Genomic DNA, 20930 nt, shown 5'->3' with positions numbered 1-20930 from the left:
ATTTCTCTTCTTTAGTTCAATTGAGAAAATAATATAATTTGATGATGGAAAAACTGGCTATGATGCTGTTTTCATTTTACTAATAACTTAGGCCTAAGTTAAATTTTCCTTAATTTAAGAAATACCAATTAAACATTAAGGTAGTTAAATCAATTGGAATAGATATTTATGAGCAGTTTCTATCTCTATTTTGGAGTGTTCTTATTGGTTCATTTCTGATTTCACGATCCAATGTAAAATCATTCAACATTTAATCAGGATGTAAACAAGTCAACTTTGACAGAGAGCGTCGGTGAAGTTAAGATAGCGGCGGTAACAATGTGGTTGCTAACGGTGGATTATTATTTACGTTAGGAATTGTATTTAATTCAACCGGAGTGCTCTGAAATTTATTTATTATGTTACTGTTCAATAAGTTAGAGAACAGGCGATGAAGGTGTGGCTTAACACGATTTTGATAATGCATACTGAAAAAAGTCTGAAGACGTGTCTGCTGTCATGCTTTCGTATAATATTTATTGTGATTTTAGCTGGTTTGTTTACAAGTAAGTTCGATCTTCGATTCCAAATACGATATCGTTGAATAAATTTTTGAAAATAAATTATGTAGACATACTGCTTTTAAAACGCCTAGGAACGTTTTATATATTAATCATATTAAATAAAGCTAGTAAATTTTTATTATGGTGGTGTCGATTTTATTAATGTGAAGCTGAGTAATTTGTTGACATGTCTCTTATTATATTCGATTAGAAATTAGATACTCTTTTGGAATATATTTTTATATTATATGTTTGATGCTGAAATATTTATTATAATTTTAATGAGTTCTTGAATGTGTAATGCTCCTTTGTAAAACAACCCATAATTGCAAATACGTAAAACCTCACCCTGTTTCATATTGATATTAATTTCTCATACATTCTTTTAGTCTATTAATATTATATTTCTCTGTTTGTCCTATTGCAAAATATTGAATATTAGCGAAATCAGTGAAAATATTTGATTCACGTTTCTGCAGAAGTTGAGTATAATGACAACTAATCATCATAAAAATAAAAAAAGAGTGTTGAAGCAAGAGAGTGACATTACAATAATTGATAAATGGGCATCATATTTAATTTTTAGAAATATAGTTGATAACAATCAAAAGTAAAGTATGGATTTTAATATTATTAAATTGTATTTTAGTTTGTTTATAAATCTAATGCTCTCTTTGTAGCCTCTTTACTTCTGTTGTGCTGTTTTTTTTTTTAATAATATCGTATTTTAATTTCCTGTTTTTGTATGAAGATGATTCTGAAATGTATTATTTAAAAAGGAGAAATTTGTTTTGTATTTATGAGGTTCTGTATAAATAATTTTTACAAGCATTTGAAACAGGAATAATTAAACAATTATCATTTGTTTGAGAATTATTGATATGTTTACAAATTAAATTGATTCTAGTTAGTTGCTAAATTGGATTTTTTAAAATTAAATTTTTAGTTGAAAATATTTACTTAATTTTGTTTATATTTCCTGCTCAGTTTAATTTAGTTAAGATATTAAAAATGTTAAATGGTAAGACGTATTTTATCTTTTTTATTTAATATTATCATGAATTAATTCAAATCAGTATGTACTATTTTTATATATTAATTTTTTTAACTTTTAGTAAGCATGTATCAAATATAGTTTTATCTAGAAAGTTAACTTGACTATTTGTCTAATCAATAAACGTGTTAGTTATTTGTAATTTTTTACTGTAGTAATTATTAGCTAATAATTATAAAAATAATTGTTGAATATAATATTCTAATATATTAAATTGTATATTGTAATTTTTTAATGAAGTAAATGACCTTTATGACTTATTGCTTGCAATAATTAATTCAATTTATGAAAACAATAGTTAATTAAAAACTGCATTTTAGAGTTTTAATATTAAATGTGTAAACGGAACCCTAGAACATAATTGTTTCTTATTTTATGAAATTATTTCAGATTTGTCTAAGCAATCCTCATGCTACTTCAAAATGGGACATCAATATGATTATAAAGACTGATTTATTTAATTTATATGTAAATGAAAAAAAAAACCCAATTACATAATAATTGCTTTTATGTGATAAAATCTTATATCTATTCCCTTCCCCCATTATTTTAATTGTTACAACAGAATGTTTTGACTTCATAAGTAATAAATAATCATTTTTCTCTTTTATCTATTTTAAATTTAAGATTATATATATATATATATATATATATATATATATATATATATATATATATATATATCTATCTTTTAAAGGGTTATTGCATTTGGATTAACTGTTCTACTTTTGCTATGTTACTCTTATTGCTTTAAATTCTGAACATGATCTGTTTTGGTCATGCTTTATTTTACATATTTATTTGAATAATTTTTTGTTATTTTCAAAAATTTTGGAAGTGTGTTTATGCCTTCATTTTTATGAAACAATTCAATTGATTATTTATGCTAATTATGATTATTTCATATTAATGTTTTGTTTATTTGCTATGACTGCTTAAAAGAAACCATTGAAATTCAGCATTATTAAAGACTTAAATCTGTCTAGATTTACATATAAACGTGCAATTTGAAGTTAAAAAAAAACTTTAATGTTTAAAAAATATAATGCCATATTTTGTTGGAATGAAGCAATAATTATTCAATAATGAAGCATTCAATACTTAATTTGATAAATTGATTGATTTTATTGTATTTAATTGATATATATTATTGGGGGTATGATATTAGTAATAGTGGTCTCCTTTATATAAATATAAATTGCAAAAAAAATTTTGCATAAAAAATATGTACACGCAGAAAAGATTACATTTAAACTTTACTTAAGTAGTTTATAATAATGTTTTTATTACTATGGTTGCATCCCCCCCCAAAACACACACACACCCAAAATTAAAAACATTTTAAAATAACCTAAAATATTTCTTTGTTTCCATTAGAATGGTTTGTGTTCACTATACATTTTTTTTAATGCATAGTAACATTAATCAATACTGTGAATCACAATTTGTCTCTGATTACAATCAGATTGAACAAACTATTATTATTTTTTTTTTTTTCAAATAAGTTAGTTTGTGTATTTTTCGCTGGTTGCAACTCTTAAAAAAAATATCGTTGATTTAAATTTCAGTCAATACAAAAAAAAAAAAAGTTTTTTATTCAATTACAAAATGTGCTATAGCAAGGGTGTCTTTTTTTCTTCCCAAGAGTCACTTTGAAAATCTTGCAAAAGTTTGCTTCATTAAAAAAAACTATAATAATCTGGCAGTTAGAATTGAAAGAATTGAATTAAAGAATAGAAATTAGAATTGAAATTAAGAAGAAATTAGAATTAGTTTAGAATTGAAATTAAAATCACAAAACGAATACTTTTATAACTATGGTCTTAATTACAATAAAAATTTTAAAAATCTAGTAAAAAAAGAATTAGAATGCATTTTTTTCATCTTCAAATCCTATTTTAAGTGTAATATTTACTGCTCAATATGAAAATACTAATACTATATGTACTGTTTGTACTATTGTACTAACAGGCTAAAATATTAAACAAAAAAATTGGGGCATTAGAAAAAATATACAAAAAGTTTCAATAATATTACATTTTTAAAGTTTGGTTTATTAATGAAGAATTATAGAAATGATTAAAAAAAGCTGTAGTATTAATATATTCCATAGCATTGTTTAATGGAAGCATATATCTACTTTTTTTAATAACTCTTCTAATTCCCTGTTATTTTGATTATATAACTTTCCAGTTGAAAATGCTTTTAAAGTGAACAAATTCATTAGTATTTAGTCATACATCTGAAAGTTTGGGAATATTTTCCTAATGAATGCTTAAGAAAACATTCTTATATATACATATTATCTGCTTTTGAACAAATCATTAAAACAAACAAAAAACCTTGTGCCAGAGAAAACTTAGAGAAAACAAGGAACTGATTATATTAAATTATGAAAAATAAAACATTTATATATTATTCTCATTTGTTTTTCTGCATGATTTTATTATTAACTTATTTTTTAAATGTGTTTACATTTATATTTATAAAGAATGGCATAAAAAAATGCCAAAACTTTTTTTGCCAAAATAATTTTTTTATGTATTTGCCTAAAAATTCTCATAATTTTTTTGGATTGAATATTTTCTTATTAATATTATACCGAATTAATAGATGTCTTACTTATATTTAGTTAATATATTTCTTATTTAAATTAAAGTTTTAATAGTGTTCATTTCCTTCCTTGCTCTTCTTTCGCTCATTTTTTCACAAAAAATATCTAATTTTTTTTATTTAAAGAATTTGATTTAAATAAAAAAATATTTTCTAAAAATTGATTTAAATAAAATAATCTTGGCATCACTTATATCAAGAATAATAAAATTAGAGAAGTTTTTGTGTTTCATTTATATAAATTAAATATTGAAACATTTTGATGATAAAAAATAACTTATGTTATTTTTTATTTTTTGAATATAAATTAAATATTATTCATAGTAAATAAGGATATATAATAAATTTTCTTGCTTATTATTATTTCAATCTTTATTAGTGCTTATCTTTATTAGTTATAATGTTTTGGATACATGTATTTTTTGAAAATAATGTGAAGGATTGAGCTTACCAGAAATATGTATAATTTGAAGAAAGAATTTTATACTTATTTAACAACAAAATAGCTTATGTTCTAGTTTATACAGGAATCCTTTAAAATAGCCATCAATAAGTTTCTTTATTTACATATAATTTAGTGTTTTGCTCTCTTTATATTTCAAAAGTGCAGTTGAATTATATTCTAACAGAAATAATAGTTGTCAGTCTACAACAGAAATAGATTTTTAAATATAACAGAAGTACAAGCGTCGTATTTTATATCGCACTTAAGATAATTTATTTCTTTTTTTTAATCAAAAATTTGGTGTTTATTATTATTTTTTATTTTTGAAAATGAATGAAAATGTTTTTTTTAAATCTATCGAAATATATATTATATTTTTTGAGAAGATATGAATTATATTAATTTTCATCATTATTAAAAGAAGAATGCTGTTTAAAGAATCTGTTTCTTAAAAGAAGAATTATCTTTAAAAATTATAATTTTTTTAGAGATTTTCATATAAAATTGCATCATTGTATTCATTTATATGCGGTTACTTCACTTTAATTCTTAATATTTATAATAAAGATTTAAATCTTGTAAAGAATTTTCTTAAAATTGCATTTAAATATCACTGATTTAGATAAATAAAATAAGTAACTGTAGATGGACCTGCTTTTAATTATTGACTGAACTGCTGTTATGGCTTCGTTGAATCGAGTACAAAAACCCTCGGTAGCCAAAGTAAATAATACACATCTGCTAATCGAATTTTTTAATTTTTATTTATTTACATTGTCTAATGCATTTCACTGTCTGTTATCGAACCATCTGTCTATCATAATGCCACTTGATATAAATTATTTTTTTATGGATTTACGGAACTGCGCATTTCAATAAAACTACATATTTCTAATTTTATTTAGTTTGTAGTTTTTATTAATAGTTTGAGGGAAATCGAAAATATATTTCGTTTCCTAGATGCTATAATGTTAATAAAATAATTTTATTGTTGCATTAACCTTGGTTCTAAGAACTATAATATCTCCCAAATGATGCACACTATTGGTCTCTTTCTAACTGTAATAAAGAAAAAGAAAGAAAAAAAAAAAAAAATACAAGTAGCTAAGTGGAAAAAAAAATCCATTGTGCTCTTTAAAAGTTTTAGTATTGCATTTAATTAGTTAAAATGTCCGATCATTGTTCTCTTTTTTATCAAGATGCATCCTTTAAAATGTTAATTGTTAAATTTGAATAAAATGGATACTACTGCAAATAAAGATATGCTGCTAAGAAACACATGGATCGATTCTTTTTTTTTTTCCCTCCTTTTTTAATAAAAATTCTATTGTTTGCATTAATTTTCATTCTCTCTCTCTCTCACACACACACATACTTTTTTTGTTAAAGTTAAATGAGAATTCTGAAGACATGTTCTTGCTGATATATCCTGCATTGCTGGGATTAAAATTATTTTTATGTTTTTTAAAAAAATTCATGAAAGCTTTGCTTTTATTTCTGTATTTATGAACAAAATTTGAAATATCTAACATCACAAATATTTGTAGTAAAGATTAAAGTTTTCACATTCGAAATCAGCTGTTAATAACATAATATAAACGATAAAATAATAATGGACTTTATATTGAAAATCATCTGAATCCTAGCACGCTTAAAAACAAATGCTTTTCAGATAAATAATTTTTAATATAAAAGATTCTGTAATATGAAGTATTATAATAGAAAATACACAAAATTCTTTTTCACATCTGCAACTTTATTTTTAAGGAAAATATTCTTTTATAGAAATTATTTTGATGCACAAAACTTTGTTTTTAATTAAAATGCGAAGCTTCAGAGAATTTTACGATCATCTTTTCTCGAAAAATTACAGAGAGCCCAAACGATTTTTAAAATCACAAAATTTTTAACGAATCTAAATTACAAATATTTTTAACCAATTCTTAATAATTTGTTAAAAATTATACATAATTTATCTAAACATTATGAGTGTGAATTTAAATATTTACTACTAAAATTCGTATAAAAAAAACTGATGATTCAGTGGCCGTCGAAAAAAAAAATGTAGCCTCTTTTTTCCATGTTAAGAATGAAACTGACAAAAACAAACCCCTCCTTCTCCGTCCTACCAATAAACAAGCCATGAAATTCTAGTAACAAAAGATTCTATGTACCTTTAAATATTATATTTGAAGATTAATGCTATACCATTTGATATGTTAAATTTTAAATTTTTGCTTTTAATAAAATTCTCCTTTAAAATGCTTGGTTTTGAAAAATTTTGTGTTTCGTAATTCAGACGGAGTATATATTTGGTCTTCTTGATATGACATTCTTTAAAAACTGTGTCATTTTTTCCTACTATTTCGAGCAATTTCTTTTTATTTGTTTGAGAACTTCAGTTTTTATAGTAGTAGCGGAGATAATATTTTTGTCGTTTTGAAATCGGTAAGGATGAAACATTTTTATCAGTATACTGCCTCCAAATACGGATAAAGAGCGCCGTATCATCAAAAAGATCAGTGTGAAGGCGAGGATGTTTTTACCCTCCCTAATTCGATGTTTATATTTGAAGAGACTGATAAAATTTCTTTCATGCATCGGCTTGACAGCCATATTTAATTTAAGATTTATGAATCTGTTCGTAGTTCGTCAAATATTTTCGGATGATAAGAATTTTCGATTTTTAATGATCGTTTTTAATAACATCTTTTCAAAAGTTTGTGTTGATTTCTGTTGATGTTAACTGTAACGATGATGGTTTGTCAATTTGGAAACGAGCAATACTGATAGTAATTTCAGCTATCTAAAAATTTTTATGTTCTAGGTCAAATTCTCTTGTTTCCTTTTTTTTTTTTTTAGCAGAAATAAAAGAGCAGGTTGTAATGTCTGTTTTATAAGTTCGTTCTTGACGTTTAGAGTTGCATGTATAAAAATGTATTCCTAAATGTTTGCTTTCCTTTTTGAAGGGAAATATCCGGATATTAGAAATAAAGAAAGCATTTAAAGATGAAATTGTGCAGTTGATTTTTTTTTTTTTACTTAACTATAATTAAATAATTTAAAAATCTATACAAGTATTAAATAATTTAATACTTGTATTCTCGATGTTTAATATTTTCGCTATTAATATTACTCTAATTTACTATGAATATGTTTAATATGTTGACACTAATTTAATATGAATATGTTCGATGTTTAATATGTTGACACTAATTTAATATGAATATGTTCGATGTTTAATATGTTGACACTAATTTAATATGAATATGTTCGATGTTTAATATTATTCTATTTTAATATTTTCAATGCTTTATTATTAGATTATTGTGCCAGGGACGTTTTCTTATATTAAATTTGAAAAAAAAAGTTTTAAAATTTTATATTGTTTATAATAATGCATAATAAATTAAAAAGTGAAAAATAATTAAAATAGTGAATTTTTTTATATGCCAATGAAAATATGTAAAAAAAAAGTAAAACTGTTTTTGTTAAATTTATTTCCTGTGTTTTACGTTGTTTTGATATGTGCTTTAAATTTTTTTTTGTTGCAATGTTGAGCAGTAGTGAGAAATATTACAGCGTCTTTAAGAATTCATTTATAATTTCGCTTTATAGGCGATATATTGTCTCAACCAAATTGTTCTTATGTAAATTTAAAAAGTGCTTTTTACCTTTAATTACATAACAAATTGAAATTTGAGTAAAGAAATATGATTGCCTTTTCCTGAAGGTGATTAAATAAATTTTGAAATAATTGTACGGTATCTGCAGGCCCAATAGATATTATAATACTAAATGTATTGAGGTAAAACTAATATTCCGGTCCTATTAATGTTTATGTATGGATAAGAATTTTCTGAAATTTTACGATTGATAAAGGTTGATTTTTTAATTCTATTAAGAGGCAGCTGTGTGTGATTTTAAAAAAAATATATATATTTTGCATGTAAAAAGTTATAAATATTTAAAATAATTGATAAAATCAAATAACTTGTTATCCAAACACTGGACCAATTTTTCCAATTTTTATTTTGTATGAAAGCTCACGACTCCTAAATATATCATTAATGATCAGCTACCTTCATCCTCCCTTTTCGAGAGATATCACAAAATAAAACGTTAACAGACTCCAAACCTAATAACTGGACTGATTTTGCTTATTAATTCGCTATTTTACGATCATAAATAAGAAAATCTGAAAACTGCATGTTAATCGTGCAGCTGTAATCTTCACTAATAATAAAAATGAATGTGTGTATATTAACACACTAGAGGCCAGAGCTTTAGATCAGCAGCTGCCAAATTTGGCACATGTATATTTTCAAGAATGGAAATGTGTACTTACGAGCGATTTTTTAAAATTTTTTAATTAATTAAAAACTAAGCAGAATTTTGGTGTATTTTCCCCAATAACTACCGAAAATATTTCTGCACAAAAAACGATTTCTACATCGTCTTAAAAATTAAAAATATATATACATGTTCAAATAATAAAAAATTAATAATAATGCAGTTTTTTTAAATTTGGACATGTTTTTTTGTCTAATATCTAATTATTGGTTAATTACATTGTTCCTTTGAAATTCAAGCAGTTTTAATTGTTTTATCAAATATTTGATCGTGTGGTTTTCTTCTGTTTTTTAAGATTAGGAAAAAAAGGATTCTTTTTAATATCTGTATAATTTATATGATGAATAAAAGAATAGTGTAGTATTATATACCATACCATAGTGTTATCGACAGATAGCACTATGGCGAAATTTAGAAGAGAGATAAACCAGACATTTTCGTTTTTAATAGTATTATGGTGTTATGGGACTGATCTCTGTTAGAAGGCTGGTATACACAATGAACAGATGTAAATTAGTTAAATTAACAAGGTTTTAATATGATGGAGTCATATATATAAAGCTATATTTAAACGATTTAACTAAAACTAATATAACCAATATACCTTCGATCTAGATAGTTGCTAAAGGCGATTAAAAGCACTTCTTTTTTTTATATATAAGCACTTTCTTTTGTTCTGATAAGATGTGCACCATCGAAGTTCATTTTTATGACTGTACTATTAATGTGTTTGCGGCTTATTCGTAATAATCGAGACTTAAAACATATATATCATTATATTTAACTTTGATTTACTATAGTGCTCTAAGCTGCTGTTCAAAATTTTTAAGTCATATAGTTGAAATTTTTCCTCCTCCTCGCCTATCGATGATTTTAAAAATATGAGCATAAATTTAGTTTGTCATTTCATTACTTAATTATTTTATTTCATTACTTAATCATTGTTTGCATTATTTATTCTCATTCCTTAATTATCGCATATGCTATGAGACGTATTTCTAATTATGATCATAAGAAGCTTTAATGTGCTTAATTTTGATGAAACATGTATTTGCGATTCATTAAATCAACTCTTATTGAAATCTAATATCAAATGTAATGTAATAAATGATAATTACTTCCTAAAGATTATCATGTAATTAATATATTCTGGAATTTTAAAATCTTTGAACGAAAGAGCAGTTTTAACTTTTCAACTTCTACCTGATTTCACATCTGTTATCGTTTTCTGATTGTTCTAAAAATCAATTTTAACCTTTTGATCTTTCCTTGTTACCATGGCAATCCTTCATAATCGTGGGTGGAACACAGTTTCTCTTTATGTGTTTTAATTCTTTAATGGGTTTTCCCGGTATTGTGGATTCTCCTTTGGTTATGTTTGGGAAATACCATCTGCGATTCGTTCTCCAACTAATGTTAAATAATTCTGCTATGAAATAAGTATTAGTAAAGGAAGAGTTTAAAAGGAATTTCGAATGATATTTTAGGTCTTACATTAACCTTTTTTGTTGCTTCGAAAATTGGAAGTGATCGCTCTGTGTTAGTTCTTTCTTTTTTTTTTTTTTTTTTTGAGAATTTAGAAAAATCATGTCTAAATAAAATACATTAGAGTTTTGGAATTCTTTTATTCATATGGTACATGAGCATTTAGATTATTATAAAATCATTCTTAGTGATGCTTCATGATATAGTTTAAAGAAATGCTTCGACTTTATCATATTTTAATAAATTTATAATCTTCAAAGCTTTTTCTCCAATACTTGCATTCTCTGGGAGTATACAAGTATTCTGTGCCTGACCTAGAGAAAATCAGCTTTCTTCAGTTTCTAAAAAGTTTCATTTGCTGTTACATGAAGCTAAAATTGTTCATTTGATCTACATTTCATTTTTGCAGAAATTTTAAACCTTATTCCGACTTTTATAAAAAGTAATTTTATAAAAATAATTTTTTTTCTTCCAAATTTTTCACTGCCATTTTTCATTTTTGTTTAAAATTCAATTTTGCATAATAAAATCACATGAGTATTTCTTTAAAGGTTCTCTTTGCTTATTTTGTTGCGAAGCCCGCAAATTCATGAAAGTCATAATCACAGTAATATAAAGTTATGGAAGCGAAATCAAAAAGAAATATATACAGTGGCTCAAAAAATTGAGAGTACACCTTACTTTTACTTGATAAATCCGACTTTCAATATAAATAACACATTACCGAGAAGTGAAAACATGTTTTTATTTTTACCCGTAACAAATGGTTTAATTTAGAGTAAAAATAAAGAAAAATCAACGAAAAATTCCTAAATTGAAAAATTTTAGCAGCATTTTAAATAAACATACTCAGATTTTTGCCTCAAAAAATTGAGAATACACCAATGAAATGTTTGCAATATCTTGCATAGAAACAAAGTGTCACTGTTAAGTTGCATGTCTTTTGGCACCTATGATGGCCTCTGAACGTCATGGTACCGATTCGACCCATTTTTGGCGGTATCTGAAGATATTTTGTCCCATTCTTCTTGCAACACTTGTTTTAAATGGGTTTTGTTTAATTTTGTGTTTTCGAACCACTTTTTCGAGTATGGCCCACGAATATTCAATGGCATTGATGTCAGGGTACTGTGGTAATGTGTGTAACTGCTATTTACAATGAAAGAGATACCTCATTTTGACGTTACGAGCATTCTGTTTGGTATCGTTGTCCTGTTAGAAAATGGAATTTCCATCTAAACCCAAATTTTTAACACTTTCCTTTCGATTGCAGCGACTGTAGGGTTCTTCCAATATTCTACAGAAACTTCTCAAATCATAGGCAAAAGTGTAAGTGTTAAAACTGTGCGAAATGCCATTAGACAAGCTGGATATAAAAGTCGCATTGTTAGAGAGAAACCGTTCATCAGCTTGCAAATTCAGATAAAGCACTTAAAGTTTGCAAAAACTCATCAATTGAAAACCAATAACTTTTGAAAGAAAGTTATATTTAGTAATGAAAGGAAACTCAACATTTCTGGCAGTGACAGCCATCGTACTGTATGGAGAAAGCCTAATACTGCTTTGGATCCAAAAAATTTACGTTCTACAGGTAAATATGGTGGTGACTAAATCGTGATTTCAGATTGCATGGCTTCATCCCAGGTAGGAAATTTAATTCTTATAGAAGGCATTATAAACCATATGGTTTACTTGAATATACTTCGCAGCAGTCAAAAGGAAAGTGCTAAAAATTTGGGTTTAGATGGAAATTCCATTTTCTAACAGGACAACGATACCAAACAAAATTCTCGTAACGTCAAAATGGGGTGTCTTTTTCATTGTAAATAGCAGTTACACACATTACCACAGTACCCCGACATCAATACCATAAAATATTCGTGAGCCATACTCGAAAAAGTGGTTCGAAAACACAAAATTAAAAACAAAACCCATTTAAAACAAGTGTTGCAAGAAGAATGGGATAAAATATCTTCAGATACCGCCAAAAATGGGTCGAATCGGTACCATGATGTTTAGAGGCCATCATAGGAGCCAAAAGACATGCAACTTAAAAGTGACACTTTGTTTCTATGCGAGATATTGCAAAAATTTCATTGGTGTATTCTCAATTTTTTGAGGCAAAAATCTGAGTATGTTTATTTAAAATGCTTCTAAAAATTTTCAATTTAGGAGTTTTCAGTTGATTTTTCTTCATTTTTACTCTAAATTAAACCATTTGTTATGGATAAAAATAAAAACACATTTGCTCTTCTCGGTAATGTGTTATTTATATTGAAAGTCGGATTTGTCAAATAAAAGTAAGGTGTACTCTCAATTTTTTTGAGCCACTGTATATCTTTTGCAAAAGTGATGTCGCGAGCGGAATTGCAGACAATAATAATTGAAACAAGTAACTGATAATTAAGGCATGATAAAAAAAAAAAAAAATGTCTGTGTGAAAGAGAAGGAAAGAAACGAAAGAATGTTTGCTTTAAACGATGCTATTTGAGTAAAAAACTATGCAAAAATAATTTTGATAGTTCTTCGAATTTATATATATATATATATATATATATATATATATATATATATATATATATATATATATATATATAATATAATATAATATAATATAATATAATATAAAAGACAACAAATATTTTGATCGTCTGTGTTTTAAATTTAGATGAAATATTCCAGTTATTACCTCGAGAAATTAGAAAAAAGAAGCGAAATTATAATATCAGATGCAAGAATTTTAATATATTCGGATAAACTGACTTATTTTAAGAAATTTATTAAAATGCAGTAAATTTTACTAGACATTTAACTTAATTTCCATCAGAATGGCAATTATTTGTTCTACTTTATTATGCATCGTTTTTTTAACAATAATTAGAATGCAAAATATTAAATACAAAAATTTTTTACATTAAAATTAAATTATGGACTTCGAAATGCATTGCATCACGATTAAGACTCTCTGTATCATATTTCATTGCTTCGAATGTGATAGTTATTTCGATACTGCAGTCAGACATATAAAAACATTTTTTTCTACAACTATATGGAGTCCTTCATGAATTTATTCACATTTTTTTTAAAAACTTCAGTGTGTAAACTCATATAATTGGAGTATTTTTTGCATTTCATGTTTTTTCATCAACGGGCTTACTGTAATTTAATGAATGTTTAATTTTATTTTGTTGGTATAATGTATTTGAAATATGTATTATGAAAATGTAAATTGACTGAAGACATTGTAAAAAAGACGAAGTGCAGTTTTCAATTATAGATTACATGGTATCCTTGAAAGTTGTTAACAATTTCAACTGTACAATGATTAGAATAAATGGATAAATTTTTAAAAAAATTAATAATCCAGGAAAGGCATATTTTCTATGATTGTGATGAAGTTTTGTTTTGAAATTATTTAATGTTTAAAAGTAAATTCGCTGTTATTTTAGTTGAATAAATTATTTTTAGATTGCCTAACGTGAAATATCATCAAGAGCATTTCTCATAACATTTTCGTATTGAATTCAGAAGCGTTCGGGCGATCTGTTGGTGGGGTGCTCGTAGTGACTCAGAAAATAACTTCTTGGCACCCAGGTGGAATGTGTCACTACAGGAGGGGAACGGGTGTTAGTCAGCACCGGAATTGATGACTTTTCCCTGCCCTTCTCCCCGCTAATGGAACGGGATGTAATCAAGAGGCGGTTATCCAAAAGTTTTTTTGCTCTTGTTTCATCCACCTCCCTACTCGGAACCTTGTCTGACGGGATTTCCGCGCTCAACAGACTGCATGGCGGATCGACTGGGAGTTGAACATCGTTTGGTGATGGCGATATTTCCGTTGCTTTTTCTGCTTTGAACATCGTTTGGTGATGGCGATATTTCCGTTGCTTTTTCTGCTTTGAACATCGTTTGGTGATGGCGATATTTCCGTTGCTTTTTCTGCTTTCTTTGGAAGCAGGTGAAATTTGCAGTCAAAATAGTGATAGAAGGGCAGGGAAAAAGAAAAAAAAAAAGAATGTTGTATTAAATTGCAATTGATGTTGATTATGATATTATATTGGCAGTTAAAATTATTTATTAACATTAGAATTAAGGGAAAATTAAAGCCTTGCTCTGAAAAAAAAAAAAAGAGATTTTTTTTTTTAGAACATTTAAACCATTTCAAAAGAATTTTTAAATTAAGAAATGCTTTTATTCCTTGAATAATTTCTGCTTTGAATTTACAGTAAAATAATCTGTCCTTACAAGATTGTGTATAAAAAAAAAAGTGTAAGAAATATATTGAATACATGACAAATTTTGCCGAAGTTGTGATCTAAATATGAAAATTTTTTTAACTTGCGAAACTGATCACAATAAAAGAAAATTTTAATTAGTGCTATAACTAAATAATTCTTTTTAAAAAAACTCTATTTTCATTACAGAATTTGTAAATATTGGTATTGATTATTTTCAAATTATTTAGTTCACAATTTTCAATAAATATAGAAGAATGTTTATTATATCGGCTGATTTGAACTTTGAAAAATTTTTCAGTTGAATTAATAATTCAGATAGTAACTTTAATCATAACTTTAACTAAGACGTTATGCTTAGCACTTGCATTTAATATGTAAAAACATTTAATATAATTTCAAATTTTATTGTAAATTTGGTTTTGAATAAAGTTTAATTAAGAATCGCTTTAAATTATATTTCAAATACCAGTTATGTGATAATTCTTTTATTTCCGAAAACAGAGAAAGCTTCTACATTAGTTCATATAATTTAGAAATTTATTTTAAATTGAAATGATTTTCTTATTCTGTAATGGCGGTGAATTACGTTGTTATTGCTAAACTGTTGTATTATATATTTTTTTTCTTTGCCGTGACATTATTCTGTTGTTTTTAAATAGCGTTGTAGGTAAATAACAATGTGCGTTTTTGCAAAAATAAGTCGACTAAGTGCTGCATTTAACTAGCCATTAAAATTATACTGCCACTGAAAGGATAAAGTATGTTAAAGAGTTTGATATCGAGGGTTTTCTTGAAAATTATTAGTGTTATATTAACGCAGCAACAAATAGATAATCTGCTTAACAGTTTAAAAAAAAAAAGAGATTAATTTGCATAGATATAATTTTGAATAATAGTAGGAAGCATATTACACTTACAATTGTGATTTAAAGCAGATTTTTGTTTTATCTTAAATTACATTTGTAAAGAAAAAAAAAAAAAAAAAAAGGAAAACATATCATACTTGTTGTGTATGTGTGTTTAAAAACACTTCTTTTTTTGAATTTTTTTTCTAACATTTTGGTATGAATTACTGCAGATAATCGAGAGTTTGTTGTAAAAACATTACATTGACCTTTTTTTTTTTTTTTTTTTAGGGGAGTGGGTATACAAAATAACTTTTCTTAAAATTTTTATAAGTCCTCTTAAGTTCATCCGCAGTAGTTATGTATTTTTTTTAAATACCTTTCTTTTTTTTTATTTGAGTCTTTCTGTGTTGCGAAGAATTTTCAATCTGAAATCTCTACATGCTAATTAGTAAATTACTTCTCATTTGCGATCCGAATCCTGTTTTTCAAAGCAACTCCTATCTTTTTGTTTTTGTGCTTTCCTTCCCCCCCCCCCACCTCTTCGAGTTTTAAAAACGTTCTTTCGTGTTTCGTAGCACATAAAATACTTGCCAGGAATTACATGCGCATAGCCGTGTTATGACCTGCGGCTACCACCACCTGCATTAAACTTTTAGTTATTTTTTCTTGAGAGAAGCCCTTGTTTTCACTGTCCATTCCAACCTGCTCCACTCTTCCAAAAGCAGAAGTCAAGGTCGAGGGAAATTAACATAGCAATAACATTTTGCTTCGTTGAAAAAGATTCTTTTTTACATTCTTTTCTCCTTTTTTTTTCATCTGCTATTTATTTTCAGAGTAAAAATAAATATAATTATAAGTTGTAATGTTTTTATTTTTAAAGAATTTCAGTAAAAATTGGTTTTGAGCGATATCCTATGAAACGAATTTCATTGCTGTAAATAAATAAAATAAAATTATTCCGTATTTATGCATATTTTTTGTTTGCATATGTGGATGTTGAATGCATTTAGTGTTTTTACATAAAAATGTACTTGGAATTTGCCTTTCCTTTCTTTCTTTCTTTTTTTTTTACAAAAAGATTTTTAGTTAATATATTTGGAAGAGCGAAAGCAAAATTGGCAATTGTGAATGATCTTCGAATTTTCTTTTCTATTTATTCTATCCACAGAGTAGGAAAGAGGATCTCTTTCTCTGTGATTCTATGTATCCAATCAGCTAAGACTAGTCCTAAGAAATATTCAATTGAAATGTATATTAGCTTATTAAATCCAAAAATACCTTTTTAATGAGAAAATAAATGATTCCTTATTATTCTAACTTTATTTTTAGTGACGATTATTGACTTACAAAATTCATTTTTGTAAAGAGCTGAATTTTGACAAATCTTTTGCCGTTCAGCTTTAAAAGCTCAACTGCTCAAAACTGTGCTAAGAAATAAGCCAAAAAATGTGCTCTTGGTTAACTTTTTATTCACTATTTTTGTTTAGTTATTTTCAGCCTCCAAATTATTTGCTCATCATCAGTAAAATTATTGTCAACACGATTCGACACTTCCTTTATTGTCCGATCATGTTCGGAGAATAATCTTAATGCGAGATTTATAGAAATGTATTCAACAGCGATAACTTCATTGAATATTAAAATAAATAATAATTTTTGGATGTGGTTTTTTTTAAAGCATTCATATGACAATTATTTGATGGAAATTGCTGATGTGTAATCGTAATTAGTTTTTCTGACTAATAAGTTGAAGGCTGTTGGAATTTCTTAGTTGTGCGTTGCGATTCTAATTACTACCAACCGTAAATTATGAAATATTAATATACATCTGTTTTCATATTTAATGCGCTGAATCAGAATGTTTATTATAGCTTATAAAGCCTATTAAAAATCCATATTAATTTTTACCTATTTTTGTAAGCATTAATTAACTCTTTTTATTAATTTTTTTATACAGTGACTCAAAAAAATTGAGAGTACACCTTACTTTTACTTCATAAATCCAACTTTCAATATAAATAACACATTACCGGGAAGTGCAAACACGTTTTTATTTTTACACATAAAAAATGGTTTAATTTAGAATAAAAATAAAGAAAAATGAACGAAAAATTTCTAAATTGAAAAATTTCAGAAGCATTGTAAATAAACATATGTAGAATTTTGCCTCAAAAAATAGAGAATACACCAATTAATTTTTTACAATATCACGCATAGAAACAAAGTGTCACTATTAAATTGCATGTCTTTTGGCTTTTATAATGACCTCTAAACGACATGCTACCGACAACGACATGGGTCGTTGTCCTGCTGGAAAATGGAATTTCCATCTAAACCTACATTTTTAACACTTTCCTTTAGATTGCTGCGGCTATATGATTCAGCCGACTTGTTGCAGAAACTTTTCAAATTATTGGCAGAAGTGTAGATGCTGAAACGGTGTGAAATGAAATTAGACAAGCTGGATATAAAAGCCGCATTGTTAGAGATAAACCGTTCATCAGCTTTCAAATTCAGAAAAAGCATTTGAAGTTTGCAAAAACACATCAATTGAAGACCAATATCCTTTGGAAGAAAGCTATATTTAGTAATGAAAACTCTACATTTTTGGCAGTGACAGCCATCATACTGTATGGAGAAAGCCTAATACTGCTTTGGATCCAAAAAATTTATGTCCTACAGTTAAACATGATGATGACTCCGTCATGATTTGAGGTTGCATGGCTTCATCCAGGGTAGGAAATTTAATTTTTATAGATGGCATAAACGATATAGTTTTCTTGGAATACTTCACAGCAATCTAAAGAAAAGAGCAAAAATTTGGATTTAGATGGAAATTTCTTTTTCCAGTAGTACAACGACCCCAAACAAAATGCACATGTCAAAATATGGTGTCTTTTTCATTGTAAACAGCAGTTACACACACCACCACAGCATCCCGACATCAATACCATTGAATATCTGTGGACCACACTTGAAGCAATGGTCCAAAAACACAAAATTAGGAACAAAACCCATTTAAAACAAGTGTTGCAAGATGAATGGGGTAAAATATCTTTAGATACCACCAAAAATTGGTCGAGTCGGTACTATGAAGTTTAGAGGCCATTTTAAGAGCCAAAAGACATGCAATTTAATCGTGACACTTTGTTTCTATGCATGATATTGCAAAAATTTCTTTGGTGCATTCTCAATTTTTTGAGGCAAAATTCTGCGTATGTTTATTTAAAATGCTTCTGAAACTTTTCATTTTTGAAGTTTTTTGGTGATTTTTTTTAATTTTTACTCTAAATTAAACCATTTGTTATGAGTAAAAAATATGTTTGCACTTCCCGGTAAAAAGTTATTTTCATTGAAAGTCGGATTTATCAAGTAAAAATAAAGTAACTCTCAATTTTTTTGAGCGACTGTATATGCTTGGAGTCGTGGAAATTTTATTCCAAAGATTTTATCTCATATGGGCAAATAATCAAGTTCTGATGTAGAGAAAACAATTATTGTTCAGAATTTTCTATAGGATCAGGTTATATTAGCAATAAAATAAAGTGTCTACTATTTACAGCATTTTAAAAGATTTATTTATTTATTATTATTATTATTTTTTTACATTACAATCTTCCTAAAAAATAAATATTTTTAAACACTTGGATCTATCTATGGCTATCCTAGAATAGATGTACATATCTAATTATCTTTTGGAAATGGCCTAATTGATTTCATTAAATCCAGTTATCTTAATCTGGCTTTGAAAGTGCACACTGAAATGCACGTTATGTTATATCTGTAAAGAATGCTTGTCATTCTTTAAAAGTTTACTTGTTTTTATAATTATCGTATAAATGTAGATTTTTTAGAGATATCTTATTATTTTGGTTGATTGGAATTAAAAAAAACAAACTTGTTTTAAGTTTTTTTTTTTTTTAATTAAAACTTTTTTTTATGTTTTCAGGTACTGTTGAAGGATTTTCCAATTTCCGATTTTTAGTTGAACCAAGTGACACCATTGTGATCAAAGATAAGCCTGCATTATTGAACTGCTCAACAGCCGGAAATTTTACCGAAGTAAAATGGAAGAAAGATGGAACATTATTAGAGCTTTTAGATGACGATGATAGACGGTACAATTTGTTGCATGTCATTGATACAAATGTATTATTTGATTAATCACTATAAAAATTTCATTTTTAAACACAGATTAGTTAGTTTTTACAAAAATGCTGAAACTATTAACTTTTGAAAAAAAGATTCTGAAATGAGGAATGATATTTTAATTGCTGTATTTCTTTCAAATTTAAAATTTGTGTTAAATGTGCTTTGTATTATTCTTGATTAAAGTTTTAATGAAGTGTATCAAAATTTATCAGCTAAGTTTAGATATTTTAATTCTGTTATTTGATTTTTATTAGAGTTTGAAAATAATCACTATCTGAATTTTATTTCTTGTACTGAGTAGCAGTAGTAATTTTTACATGAAAGACCATTTAATCCTTTGAGGTTTGATTAATTGCTATTTCTTCCCTCTAGCCACATCCAGTCTCCTTTGAAAATAAATTAAACAGAGGCAATTGAAATATTCTCATTTTTCATGCGAATATTTCAATTATTTTATCATGTGAAATCTTTGTCATATTTAATTTAATACCATCAATTTATAGAATCATTTAAAAACCATGCTATTATATTTCCTTATGTCATTATTTTGAGGGAGGAATTTCCTGTAAGATGCATTACTTCAGTCATGATAAGTGTTTTAAACTCTGATTAAAATGAATATTTACACATTCTTTCTTTATTTTTTAATCTGCTAGTATTAAATTTCTTATTTATTGAATAGCTATATTTCATTTTCATTGTTGCATTTCATTCATGTATTTATTATTATTTTATCTAACAAGCCAATTTATGTTCCAAAAATTTTAAAGAATTTCCTACTAGCATGTGTCATTTTTCAGTCAGATTTGAAGTCAAGAGTGTAATCACTTTCATATCTTTCATATAATGACGTGTTTTGAAAGTAATATACGGAATTCAAAAGTACTCTTTTCGTTGATATTTTGATATTTTACTTTTAAAAATATTTAACATAAATTTCTAAAAAAAAAACTTTTTGGTTGATTTTCTATTAATTTTAATTTGGATTCTTTTGGGTTTAATTTTGCTTAAAATAGTTTTGACATTTTAAACATAATTTTAAAAAAAATTATTGAAATCTGCCCTTTGAATTAAGTTGGACAATAATGGGTTAAATTTTATGTGCTTAAAAATTTTAAATTTATTTTTTTTAAAATAATTTTTATTACAAAAAAAAATCTCAAATATAGGATTGAGTATTAATATTTTGTAATAAAATGC

At 26.2% G+C, this 20930-nt stretch overlaps 1 protein-coding gene across 5 annotated transcripts in view; it reads left to right on the top strand.

Moving 5' to 3' along the window:
* The first annotated feature begins 274 nt into the window (after nt 1–274).
* The window catches only part of LOC129976401 (neogenin-like), a 60973-nt gene continuing 40317 nt past the window's right edge, over nt 275–20930 (top strand). For all 5 annotated transcript variants that reach the window (XM_056089977.1, XM_056089954.1, XM_056089970.1 and 2 more), the window contains exons 1-2: nt 275–545; nt 19528–19696. In XM_056089977.1, coding sequence (XP_055945952.1) covers nt 431–545; nt 19528–19696 — 284 coding nt within the window. In that variant the 5' untranslated portion in view covers nt 275–430. The remainder of the gene's footprint in view (nt 546–19527; nt 19697–20930) is intronic.

The sequence above is a fragment of the Argiope bruennichi genome, chromosome 1 (assembly GCF_947563725.1).
Source record: "Argiope bruennichi chromosome 1, qqArgBrue1.1, whole genome shotgun sequence".
NCBI lineage: Eukaryota > Metazoa > Arthropoda > Arachnida > Araneae > Araneidae > Argiope > Argiope bruennichi.
The sequence above is the reverse complement of the archived record's forward strand: the minus strand, read 5'-3'. Positions and strand labels throughout refer to the sequence as shown.